Here is a 12,208-nt window from a genome sequence, read left to right as displayed (position 1 = left end):
TCCTGGTAGAAGCTTAATAGTAGTTACTTTTGAATGATTGAAGCAAAAGACAAAGGGCATATATCTTTAAGAAATGTAGTGTTGTCATTTAGGCCATATTTTGATGCTTTTAGGATATATGCAAAAGTTATATATGCAAAACAAACATGCAAAAAAGGTTTTGGCGAATAACTCACCTGAAAATGTTTTGCTTCATTACCATGTGAGGAAATATAAATATTTCATTGCTCCATTTTAATTGAATGCAGTTTTTATAAGAAATAAATTGTTATCAAACTTGAATCGATTACTGTGTTTGCATATTTATAAGTACTTTAGAGTGCAGCATGCTTAATTACATAACCAGCAAGATCTGATGTTGTAGGAGGTGTATTTCTCTCTTTTAACCAAAGGAGGGCGGTACTAAAACATGGGTCAAACACCAGTCAGCCACTTGTACTCATAAAAATATTACAGTAAGTTACATCAAGATTTTCTTGTCTTGTGCTTAATTGTAAGTCGTCATGGAAAGTAAACATACTTTTTCCCAGAAGCATTAAGAATGAGCACACTGTGTTATTTATGCAGCTTAGAGGAAAAAAATAAGAACATATAATAAACAGGAAGAGCATTACAAATATCACATTAACAGCAAAGTACATTCATGCCCCCTGAATCACCACTTTGTCCTTTACAAGGAAATCTCCAGCCCATTTCTCTTATTTTGGTAAGGTCTTTGGGACAAGGACACGGGCGTTGATGTCATGTTTGAGGAATGCTTCATGTCTCCTCACAGAGTTTGTCCTTCTCCTTGGAGACAGCGGACCCGACCTATTCTTAACTGGGCCTGGCTCAAAAAATGGCCTGTGGACTCTGCATCCGATGAACTGTGATGTCAATGAATACCCAGGCTTTTAATACACATTGATCTAGGAGCAGAGGAAGTCACAGGAGGAGAAATGCTTAAAGAGTGTGTGTTCTCTTTCTCACACACACACACTGGTTCAGATAGGGTTCAGAGAGTCCATCTGAAGTGAATCCTCAAATGGAAGTAGGAGAGGAGAAATTCCTCACAGAATCAAGTCTGACTGAAGCAACCTGACAATCACACACTCTCGTAACCGAAGCTGCTGAGAGAGCAAACTAAATCCAGAGTGTTAGCCGGCTGCATGTACTCCAGACAGGAGAGGGTGGAGCGGAGTGTGTGTCGCTCTTGTCAGACAGCAGGCGGGCAAGTTTGCCAGAGCAGAGCCGCTCAGATTAAGCCGCCTGATTCCTTTAATGTTTTTTCATCCTCTCCCCTCATCCAGGATTTACTTGTTCTGACCTGCACAGTCCCAGACTCCTGCCAAGGACATCGAGCACATCCACACACAATCTGGTGTTGACTTCATTCATGATTTATCGCCAATAACAGTGAGGCGACAAAGATAATTCAGTCCGTGCCTTTGCAAGATATCAGAGTAAACAGCTCTAAATTGAATTGATACAGGAGGGCATGACTGACTTGTCAATTCTGACAGCAACACTGGCCCAGAAATAAAGTGTAATTGAGTTTTTAACACGCTTACTGTTAATTAAATAACCTGGAAAAATATAATACAGTAATAACACACGTTGTCTTTGTTAAGGTGAAAGTCTTTATGGCTTGCTTTGTTCTCTTTGACTGTAGTCTGGTGAGGTATGTGCTGATTTCTACCACAGGCACTTTGGCGTTGTAGCTGTTTCTCGGGGCTTTGAACTCCCTTTTAGAAACAGAAGAAACTGTGAAACCCCCTGTAGTAGGCATGGGGTTTTGTTTGCTTTCTATTTAGTGTCAAAGTAATGCCTAATTGGAACAGTCCCTCTGTTCATTCTGCACACCGTATGTCGCAGATTATCCTCACTGTCTCCATCCCACTGCAGTTCTACCGACGGCCACAGTATTTTCCGAGGATGTGGAGGATTTTGCGTCCCAGGGTTGCTTTCCACGGTTTAACCAAGCTCTTTGTGTTGATCATCAGTCGGCCCGTCTTCCAGTCCTCATGACCAGCCACTACATACTCAGAATCTGGAGGAGAGACAGAGTATGAGCTTTAATGAGCTTTAACTAAGATACACTGAAGTAGGGATGTAACGATACCAACAACTTACGGTACGATAATATCGCGATAAAAAGTCCACGGTACGATATGTATCGCGATATTGAAAAATAAAAAGGGAAAACAATGTGAATTTTTTTTTTTTACTTGAATTTTTTTTCTTTATTAAATAATAAATCTGATTTGTACAGCATTTTAGTAGGATAGTAGTATTTTAAAGTGTCAACAAAATAATAATCAGACCCTGCAATAGAATAAATCAAGTTTCACTTTAGTTTTTCAAGTAACTAAACTCTAACTCACTCACTCAGCATCATCAAGGTTATCTTTTAGGAATATGAGCATGTCCACATTTCAAGGTAGAAGCTGGGATGTTTAGGCGTTTACAATTTTAACCCCTGCTGTGGAAAAACTCTCTTGCTTGGTACTGATGTTGCTGGGACAGAGAGATATGCTTTGGCCATGGGTGCCAGCAGTGGGTAAAACTGTGCATTGTCTCTCCACCACTTCAAAAACAATACAGTTTTTGCCAAGAAGGTGAGGCTTATTGACAGGGCGAGATATAAATATACTGTTGGTACTTGTCAATGTCTCTAGGTATGTACATGTAGCCCTGTAAATACGATGTCCTTTTGTGTCATCTGTTGTTTTATGTTCATGTTGTAACCTACTTGCTGCCATGTTGGACAGGTCTCCCTTGAAAAAGAGATCGATGATCTCAATGGGACCATCTGGTTAAATAAAGGTTTTTTTTTTTTTTTTTTTTTAAATGTAATACGACGGTATTGAGACATTTATTTACTGCGATATATCGTTACATCCCTACTGAACAGGATAAAAATCACATTGTGCAAAAAGAGGGCACAACATTGTAAAACTATTTTAAAAAATGGTTAAACACTTTGCTGATGTGGATGGCTTGGATATAGTTGCCATAAATTATTATTGTGAAAGTGTTAGATGTGAAATAGTCTCATAAGGGAGAGGTGGCTCTAATCTTTAAACTGTAATTGTCCAATCTAAATGAGTGATGCAAGGACGTTGGCACCCGCTCAAACCCTTGATGAGCATAGACAAAGAACCTCTATTCGGCACAAAGCTTCTGCTTTCTGAGCAAAAAGTGTTTTATTGGAAGTGGCTGCAGCTGACCTGGGTTGAGGAGGGGACAGGTACAGCCGTGGGTGGTCCAGGACTCCGGGTAGAGGGTGACGCTTCCCCTCTGGAGCTTCATCTGAGGGTTCTGGTACAAGACCTTCTTGACCTTGACCTCCACCTCTGCATGGGAGCCTTTATCGTGAGCGGACATTACCTTCACCACCAGGACTGTCAAGACAAAAACAAATAAATAAATGGGCAGTCTAACAAGTACGAAATATAATTTTCACTCCTCATATCAAAAGGTTAAAGGGGAACTCAATTGTACACATCCAAATCAGTTTATTAGTCATAAGGAGCGCTGCCAGACATTTTTCTACTTTGGTCATGGAGACTGCTGATTTTTCACAGCCTGCACATTTTAGATAAGGGGCATTAAATCTAAAGGATGTAAGTCTGGTAGATTCAAAGGAAAATATGAACTAGAGTTGCAACATAAGAGTTGTATGATCCAGCATCGATCACGCATCAATTTTGACCTTGAGAAGCAACGCTTGATTTTTCTAACTTTAAATAAAAGGTTCCCTGGATAGTTTTCAACAACTACTAATATAAATCAATGTTTCTGTGATTGGATCAATAAGGATGAGATAATGTAGACTGTAAACAAGAGGTGGACGTAGATAAAAGGGATTTTGGTTTTTGAGCTACCTTCATGTTGCTACCTTGAAGCCTCTAGGTTGGTATTCTGTTATCGTCTGTTTTTTTAGAACTGACAGTGGCACTGAATGCTAAACAATACAAATATAAAATTAAACTTTTATTTTAGATACATTTTTTGGGTTTTAAACAACCAGACTCATATAGTTGAAAGGTCTCACCCCCCTTCCCCCATCTAAATTCTTAATTACTTCCTTTGTCATATAGCACATACCATAGTCATACTCCGCAGCACAGAAGAGTTTAGGGCTGCCCAGGGTGACTTCGACACACTCACATTTCTCTGTAAAAATGACACATGATTAATGAGATCATCATAATGTATGGATTTGAAGATCAAAGCAGCTGCATTGTGTCTGTGTGGGCTGATGAGTATGCTGTGCATTACGGGTGATTTGACCTGTGACTCACCAGAGTGGTGCAGTGCAGAGAAAAGCTCCTCTACCAAAAAGAGTGCCGTCTCACTGTTATTGCTGCTGTGTCCCATGTGGCCGGTGGCTGTATAGAAGACCTCCACATCTGAACTGTGCCGCAGAGGTAAAACCAGTCAGAGGCAGGGCTCCACTCAGTGTTAAACATCCAGAATGCACTCCACCTCTACACCATACATCAATTAATCCAAGTACAATACATATGGATATGGTATTAAAGTCTTGGCTCTCACCCAGGAATGCAGTCCCCGGTGTAGGGGTCACAATCCCCCGTGCAGTCACATGGACGGCAGCCGTATTCATGGAGCCCCCAGTATCCCAGCATGCAGCTGTCACAGCGTGGGCCTCCGACACCGGGCTTACAAGTGCACTCCCTGCTGCTAGGGTTACACAGAGTGCTACCTCCAGAGAGGACGGAGCCCACAGGGTGGCAGGAGCAGGCTGCAGAGGAGAACAATAGCATGTTAACATTTCATTTGTGGGTCAAAACATGCGTCTCCTTTTCTGGCACTCTGTACGTACGAGCTTCCATGTATGTAAAGGATGAGCCTACTTGAAAGCACAAACACACTCAAAGTGTACACAGTGAACTCCCATGGCAATTGTTTTTCTTTTGTATTTAGAAGATAGTTGAGAACATTTCACCAGTAAAATAAACTTGCAGTTACAGGGAGTAATAAAGGTGTGCAATAAGGGGGCAGTCTGAATTGAAACCCTCTCCTTCTCATTATCCTCTTTTTATGTGCATGTTATACAATTTTCGTGAACGTTATACATTAACAGAGGGATGCATGGTAACAGAGTTGTAATATCGACACAAAAATGTACAATACTTTGTGACGGACACCAAGCAACCTTTTATTTTGTTTGTAGAACTGGACATCAGCTCATTGTTAGCGGTTTCTCTATAAAATGTGGTTGTGTCTGTCCAATAAAGGACACGCATTCAGATAACTTAGTAAATCTATTCATTTTTAGGCAAAAAGAAAAGGTAATTCTTTCCATTATGGATAAACTACATCTAGCCATTCTTCAGGTTAACTGTATTTTATAATCCTCCGGTTGCAAGCAGCAAGCTGCGAGTGTGTATTCAACATGCTTTAAGCAGATGCAGCAAAAACAAACAGTAAATCACTCCCACTCCACACTGTCCGGCCTGCCGCCTGATGGTCCCTTGTGATGACAGATTGATTTTGTTACAGACTTGCTTCATCTGTTTCCAAAAACGGCTTGTTTGTTCTTAAAAATGCTTCGGCATGCCTGGCGGGGGGAAAGGGCAAGAATGGGAGAAATGTGCTCGCATGGTCCATGGGAAATTCCTCCATTGTTTGCAATTACAGTCACATTCCAAGACAGTGCGGTCTCCGTCATTCCTGCTTAGGAGCGCAATAGAGTCATCTTACGATCTCATCACTGGGAAGGCAGTGACTCAGAAAGGTGCCGGGGGAAAATGCCCTTATCAAGAGATAAATCTGCTTTAATCTGAAGGGTCAAAAGAAAAATCAAATCTCCATTACTGCCTTCAAAATATCAAAAGCTCCCCTTCTTAATTGGAATTCTCTGCTGGCATTCATCCAGAAGAGTTATGCTTTAAGGAAGAAAAAAGGCTACACTGTGAAGAAAAATATTTAAGGGCCATACCTTTGCAGGAGTCAGGGGCAGTTTTTGGTCGGCTGGGGTCTCTAAAGAAGCCCTTCGCACAGTTCTGGCAGTGCCGGCCCTCTGTGTTGTGGCGGCAGTCGTCACACACCCCCCCACTGCGCCGTCCTGTAGCCAACCACAATCCCCGACTGAAGTGACAGCTCTTGGCCTGGCCATAACACTTGCACTCTAGGAAGAGATGGACATGTTTAATTAAACACATGGATGTTTTTCTTTGCTTGGCGGACCTCTCCAAGCCCCAGTGATATCAATGATAACTTTTACATGGGCTTACATTAAAGATAGAGGCTCTGTTATGCATGAGCGTCTAAAAGGCAACCTCTGATTTATGAGGCTAAATTCATCTTGGAGATACGTCTACATGCTGTGTGTCCTACTCTGCATTTGTCTCTCCGTCCCCATCACTCACTCTGGCACTCATGCGGTGTCCCTGTGATGCCGTTGGCAGCCTGCCAGGGCTGGTCATTGTAGAGCGGGGCGCAGCGCTCGCAGTGCTGCCCGGCCGTGTTGTGTCTGCACACACACTTGCCATGGACCTGCCAGGAAAACAACACACACAGAAACATGGTTATTTCATTGTATCGGCATCCATCTTTTAACTATTCACATAGTGTTTTTAATGTGCTTCAGAGACACTACCTAAAGAGTATTGCAACATACTTTACACTGTCTCATATTGTACTGTATTCTTTGGGATTCAAGAGTTTTCAATGTGTTTTTCTTTAACTGTCAATTGTTTGAGGTGTTTTTTACTCTGGGCAGGTTGGATGGTTAATCATGAGTCTTTCATCAGCCTATAAATGAATATATAGCTGTGATAAACTTTTAAAAACATTTAAGCTTGACATGGATCTGACTGATTTTGATTCATTTGTTTGTCTATAGTCAGCATTACTCTTTTCATTGAGCCTGATTTCCTGAAGCCTTGCCCCTAATGTGATGTGCGTAATACTTCTAAGTGTTTCAACATACCAACATTTACAGTTAACATGTCTACACCCCATTAAACTGTGTTGGAATTAAACTAGTGCTTCTATTTTCCATTTACAGTAAAGAGACTAACTCGACCGACACTTTGGTTGTTTAAGCATTAGCCTGAATACCATAATTAAGGTTTCCACATCCTTAAATCCCTGTAATGGTAGGTAAAGCCGGGGCCTGATATCCAGGCTTCACTGCAGCCTCCAGCTTCAGTGGCACATACCAGCACACAGCTGAGTAACAAGGGAGTGGTGGGAACAAAACCCTTAACCCTGGACTCGCAATCTCACCACATAAACAAATAAAATGGAGACAAAATGAAACCACCGACGGATGTCAGGGTAGCAAAATATCTCGGTAAGTTTTAACAACAGAGCAGCAGGTTGAGTTTTGTGCACCTGCATGCTGTATTTTCCCATAATCCAGCTGAGAATGGCTCACCATGTTGTTGGTCTTCTGTTTAGTGGGTTGGTAGCCCTCGGCTGGTACACAGTGGTCAGCGTGTCCATTGCAAAGACAACTGCCTTTGACAATAAAATCATAGATGGCATAGTGGTCTGTGGGGAGGAGGGCGGCTCCAGGGTGTTTGGCCTGGCAGAGACACTGCTGGCGCTGCAGCAGGCGGACGCGCAGGTTGGTGATCATGAGCTGGTCCTGGGCGGCGGGTCCATACGGGTCCAGCGAGTCCCAGGGAGACAGCGCTCTGTAGATCACCTGGGGATTAAAGCAAAGAGAAAACTCAAAATCTGTTTTACTCCACTTGTTCAAGCCTCTCCAACATGTGAAACAGCTGACCTTAGAGACACTGACAGACCATGACTAAACATAAATTATGTCAGTTTCTCTTTTCTCCGCCTGCATAATAAAAAACAGGCATCAATCTGGTTCGCCTTTCATGCTTGTAAAAAAAAAAGCTCTTCTAAGAAAAATCAGACTTGCTCCAAACCAAACATTGACAAATGGTTCTTGTTCTATCTTGTTAAGTTTAGATGAATGTTGATCTTTCAGATACATTCTCTCCGTCTGTTTATGAAAATATGCACATGACCCCTTCATCGCAACATCAGGAATGAAAAAACTGTCAGACACACAATAAGGATTGAGTTAGGAATTTTAAAGGATTCAAATCGAAAGCAGAAAGCAAATGTGGATATGTATAAATACACTGTGGACAAACCATGTACTCAATAACTCCGGTTTAATATAAATAATCTCAGCAGTCCTGTGTTTCAGTAGAGGCAGAAAAGAAAACAGTTTTTAAGAATTAAAAACCAATAGCTTTTTATCCTTAATTGATTCTATTAAATTGAACTGTGACAAGTCAGTGCCATGTATACATCCTACATTGTTTGAATTATACACAAGAGACATACTTCTGCAATAGCACAAACATATGTTGTATAATGACATCATACGGTAAGTGGTACCTACAGATGTAAACAACAAGATTTACTGTAGCCTAAAATAACTGCAAATTACCAATCTGAATGTGTATCATTCAGCTCATTACTGCAAGCAGAGAGTTAAAGCTAAGTATACGATGTCTGAAGGGTTACTTCATGTCAAACTCTACATTTTCACACAACATTTTGTGATGTCTTTGTCTGTTGTGCAACAGAGACACTAATTATAAAAAGGCTTACACAAGAGAGCTGACATACTGTAGCAAGACACATACTTGATGCAAACACACTGCAATTATGAGATCAGTCAAAGCCATACACAGTACAGCATTCATTCAGACGTTCAACCAGAACCTCCCAGCGTGGTCTGAGGCTCTTTGGAGCTAAACAAATCTTTAGTATCCAGTGAGAGTCTCGCTTTTACACCATCTGTGGTGGTACAGCAGCGTCAAAAATGCATTAGAGGTAAAGATGAATTTACCTTTTAGCCTTGCATGTCAAAAGAGTTTGTGGCTTAAAGAACGGGCCTAACAAAAGAACGTATCAGAGGAGGTCAGTTCATAAAGCTAGTGTTTGTTCAGTGTTGTGTGATATCAGATTAAAGTAAATCGATGTGGCAATAAATTGACAACAAGAGCAGGGCAGATGGTGAGTGTTGTTGCTGAGAAGTGCTGAGGGAATCTCTGGCAGCATTTTCAGTGAGGTCAACATTGGAAAGAAATGTAGAAGCAATATTAATTTCAGTCATTTAAAGTATATCTAACGGATCAGACACCATTGTCTACTGCAAGTCGACCCCTAAACATAATTGGCCAGTGAACTGTAAACAACTCTGCATTCTTACTTTATAATGCATTTGAAAAAGTGATGGATTTTGGGATGGAAATACCACCAACAGTGTTTTTGTTCAATGCTTCCCAAGAGGTGGATCTACAGGTTAGATTTGCATCCTAAGTTTAAAGTAAAGATGTGAAGGAATGTAATTTTCCAGCTCCTTTTTTCCCCTGAGCTGTCAAAAGCACTTAAGCAGGCAGGACATAGAAAATACCAACAATGCACATCATGGTTTGTTTCCAGTGATGTACCTATTACTCGGTAAAACAACATCTTTTTTATTATTGCTTTCTTCTTTTTATGTTACGTGCAGCAGTAGTATTTATTTGTATATGGCCCCCTGCCATACCCCTCTCATTCTCACTGTCACACCACTTTCCAACCCATGCAATGTGTCTAACCCGTCTAAACCTCTCACTGTGCTGCACTCACCTCTCCTCTGGTGCAAGGGAATGCTCCTGAATACTTGGAGGTGCAAGTTGCTCCACTCTCCCCTACTGACGACCCCTCTGCTAGGCCAAACACCTCCTCGCAGTCCCTGGCAAAGTACCTGAGGGCCCTCCACGTGTGCCCATGGTCTTGAGATCGCTCCAGCACCATGGCAGCGGGGCGGGGGGAGCGGAACACCAGGATGAGATGGGTGAGGAGGAATTCCGTCTCCAGATCCAGATGGAGCATCTCCTCCTTCACCCCCTCTGCAGACTGCCACCAGGTGTCCGGGAAGCGGAACGAGGAGTCGCTCATGGCGGAGGGAGGGTGCGCCTGGCCGGGGATGGCGGAGTTGCACTTGCTGCATTTTGCTGGCGAGCATGACTCCCTGCTCCGGGGGGAGGCAGTCTCTCTGTAGACACAGTAGGGCTCCGAGGAGTTGGAGCCGCACACCGACTGGGTGCTCAGGACTCTGCCCTGCGCCAAGCTGCCCATGCGCGGGTTACAGGCTCGGCCGGAGCAGCGGCTCTCCACAGCTTTTGATTTAGACACTTCTGTAAGGGGAAAAAAGACGTTCAATAGAGTAACATTTGAGTCAGGTTAAAGACAATTACTGTTGAACATAGGGCATGTTGCGATGTTCAGTTCCCGCTTTCCTCAACTCCCTTTATTGCTCATATGATGCTGTTAGGCACGTGGATACAACTTTCCCCAGATTAGCACGGGCAATGCTTGTTTTTAACACATTCAGAAAGTACGTGCGTAAAAGTCTCAAACTCACCGGCTGGCAGAGGAGAGGATGCGCACATCGGGAAAATGACAAGTAAAGTCCACAGTCTCATCCTGGAGAGGTTGTTGTACTCTCACACAAAATCACCTGTCGTGTAAGAAGGCGTACTCAACAGCTTGATCCAAATATATCCAGTCGTTAATAATCCAACATGTTCCTTTTCGATAAATATCTACTGCCAAACGCTTACGGAAGTAAAACAAACTCAGCAGAATTGAGTTTTCATCTCTCTTTCATGGTGTTGAAACGCCTCGTTAGATTTAACTGCAGTCATTACACTCAAATTATCTCAGCCCATGCACTTCAGGGTTCAATTTGCTGTGGCTAGTTCATTGACATTTGGGAATATGAAGAGGTTAGCACCGCCTTCCTCCTCTTGTCTTCTCCCAGACCCCGCCCACACTGGTTCCCCAAATTCAAAAAAGGAGCAATATGCAAACTTTTAAAGACTTATTTGCATACAATACATGCAGTTTAAAGTGGATGTTTTGATTATTATGATAATGATGTGTAAACACTTGTCATCACCCTCAACAAAATGATCATTTTAATTAGCCTCAAACTAATACATGTATTTATAATAAGCCTTTTTAACACCAGGACGTTGTATTCTTTCTCAATCCATAATTATAAAGTTGGTTGTTGTCATATTTAAAGTAGAAAATCACTGGTTTAAAACAATAAGGGAGACATTTAGATTGCCTCCACAAACCACCCAGGCTCTTGAGTGCTGACCGACAAGTATGTGATTGTGATGCATTCCTGCCACATATCACTTATTTCTAACTGCCACTCATTAACCTCGCTTTACCTGCCCCGTCAAACAGACAGCAGCCCGAGACCTGAGGGGTCGCACAACCCTTGACCCCAATAATCATCAAGTTGCACACCATTTTAAAAAAAAACTCAAACTGTGACATCACCTCATTGTTTCAAAATAGATGTATCAAGAAGAAAGAAAAGGTCATGTGATACAACAGGTAGTTTGCCAGTGGCTTACCACATGTACAACAATAATTTGATACCATGTAAAAACTTTAGAGCGTAGACAGCTAAAGACAGGACAGGCTGTTGAAGATGTGAAGATGAAAAGGGAAAGGTGTCCCTGAGAATATGCATCACCTCTGAATACATGAGGTCAGGAGTAATCTGTTCTCACATGTGAACATGGCCTGTCACATGTATCATCCTCTCATATGTGTGTATATATTAAAGTAGGAGAAGGGGGGGGCTTCCTCAGTCTCCTCCCTGAGGCGTCCCGGATCAGGACATTCCTTGAATACTGCTAGTCCCGTCAGTGATGGCCTGTTCTGTTCCAAACAGGGTTCATGTCTGTATGTCTTTAGATTTGCATGGGTTATTTTGGTTGTCTCCAGATGATCCGCCGGGGCAAAGGTCTTTGTACATCACTTGCATGTTTTTAGATCCTAAAATCCCAGGAGTCACCGTGAAAAATGCTGCAGAGGAAGTATGTCTAATCTCAGCCAGTCTGTGGTGTATTCCCCTGGCAGGATGAAAGCAAACACATGACAAACAAATTCCTTAACTCTCTTTAAGACCAGCTGTTCATCATTTTACTCTGCTACACATCTTGATTTCTACTGAGCCGAATCACTGAAGGATATTTTGGGAAATACCTTTATTCGCTTTAGTGATAAGAAGATATAGGCCTACAGCCAGCATGGGATTAGGTTAGTTTAGCACAAAGGCTGTTACCAGGGGGAAAACGTTGCGCTGTCCATTAGTAATAAAATCAACTAAACAACAACTCTAAAACTAACTGATTAACACAATTATAACTTG

The 12,208-nt window shown here is 42.1% G+C and overlaps 1 protein-coding gene across 1 annotated transcript; it reads right to left on the bottom strand.

Annotated features, from left to right (window-relative positions):
- LOC117547899 (netrin-4-like) lies at window positions 1-10,733 on the bottom strand. Its single transcript, XM_034218819.1, has 10 exons — window positions 10,397-10,733; window positions 9,619-10,169; window positions 7,391-7,663; window positions 6,378-6,504; window positions 5,948-6,136; window positions 4,540-4,747; window positions 4,287-4,399; window positions 4,090-4,158; window positions 3,210-3,383; window positions 1-2,029 (listed from the first exon to the last, which is right to left on the bottom strand). Exons 1-10 carry the CDS (start codon window positions 10,455-10,457, stop codon window positions 1,887-1,889), a joined length of 1,908 nt encoding a protein of 635 aa, XP_034074710.1. The 5' UTR covers window positions 10,458-10,733; the 3' UTR covers window positions 1-1,886.
- Window positions 10,734-12,208: the final 1,475 nt, after the last annotated feature.

Source organism: Gymnodraco acuticeps, unplaced genomic scaffold, assembly GCF_902827175.1.
Source record: "Gymnodraco acuticeps unplaced genomic scaffold, fGymAcu1.1, whole genome shotgun sequence".
NCBI classification, from domain to species: Eukaryota; Metazoa; Chordata; class Actinopteri; order Perciformes; family Bathydraconidae; genus Gymnodraco; species Gymnodraco acuticeps.
This window is presented reverse-complemented; position numbering and strand designations above follow the sequence as displayed.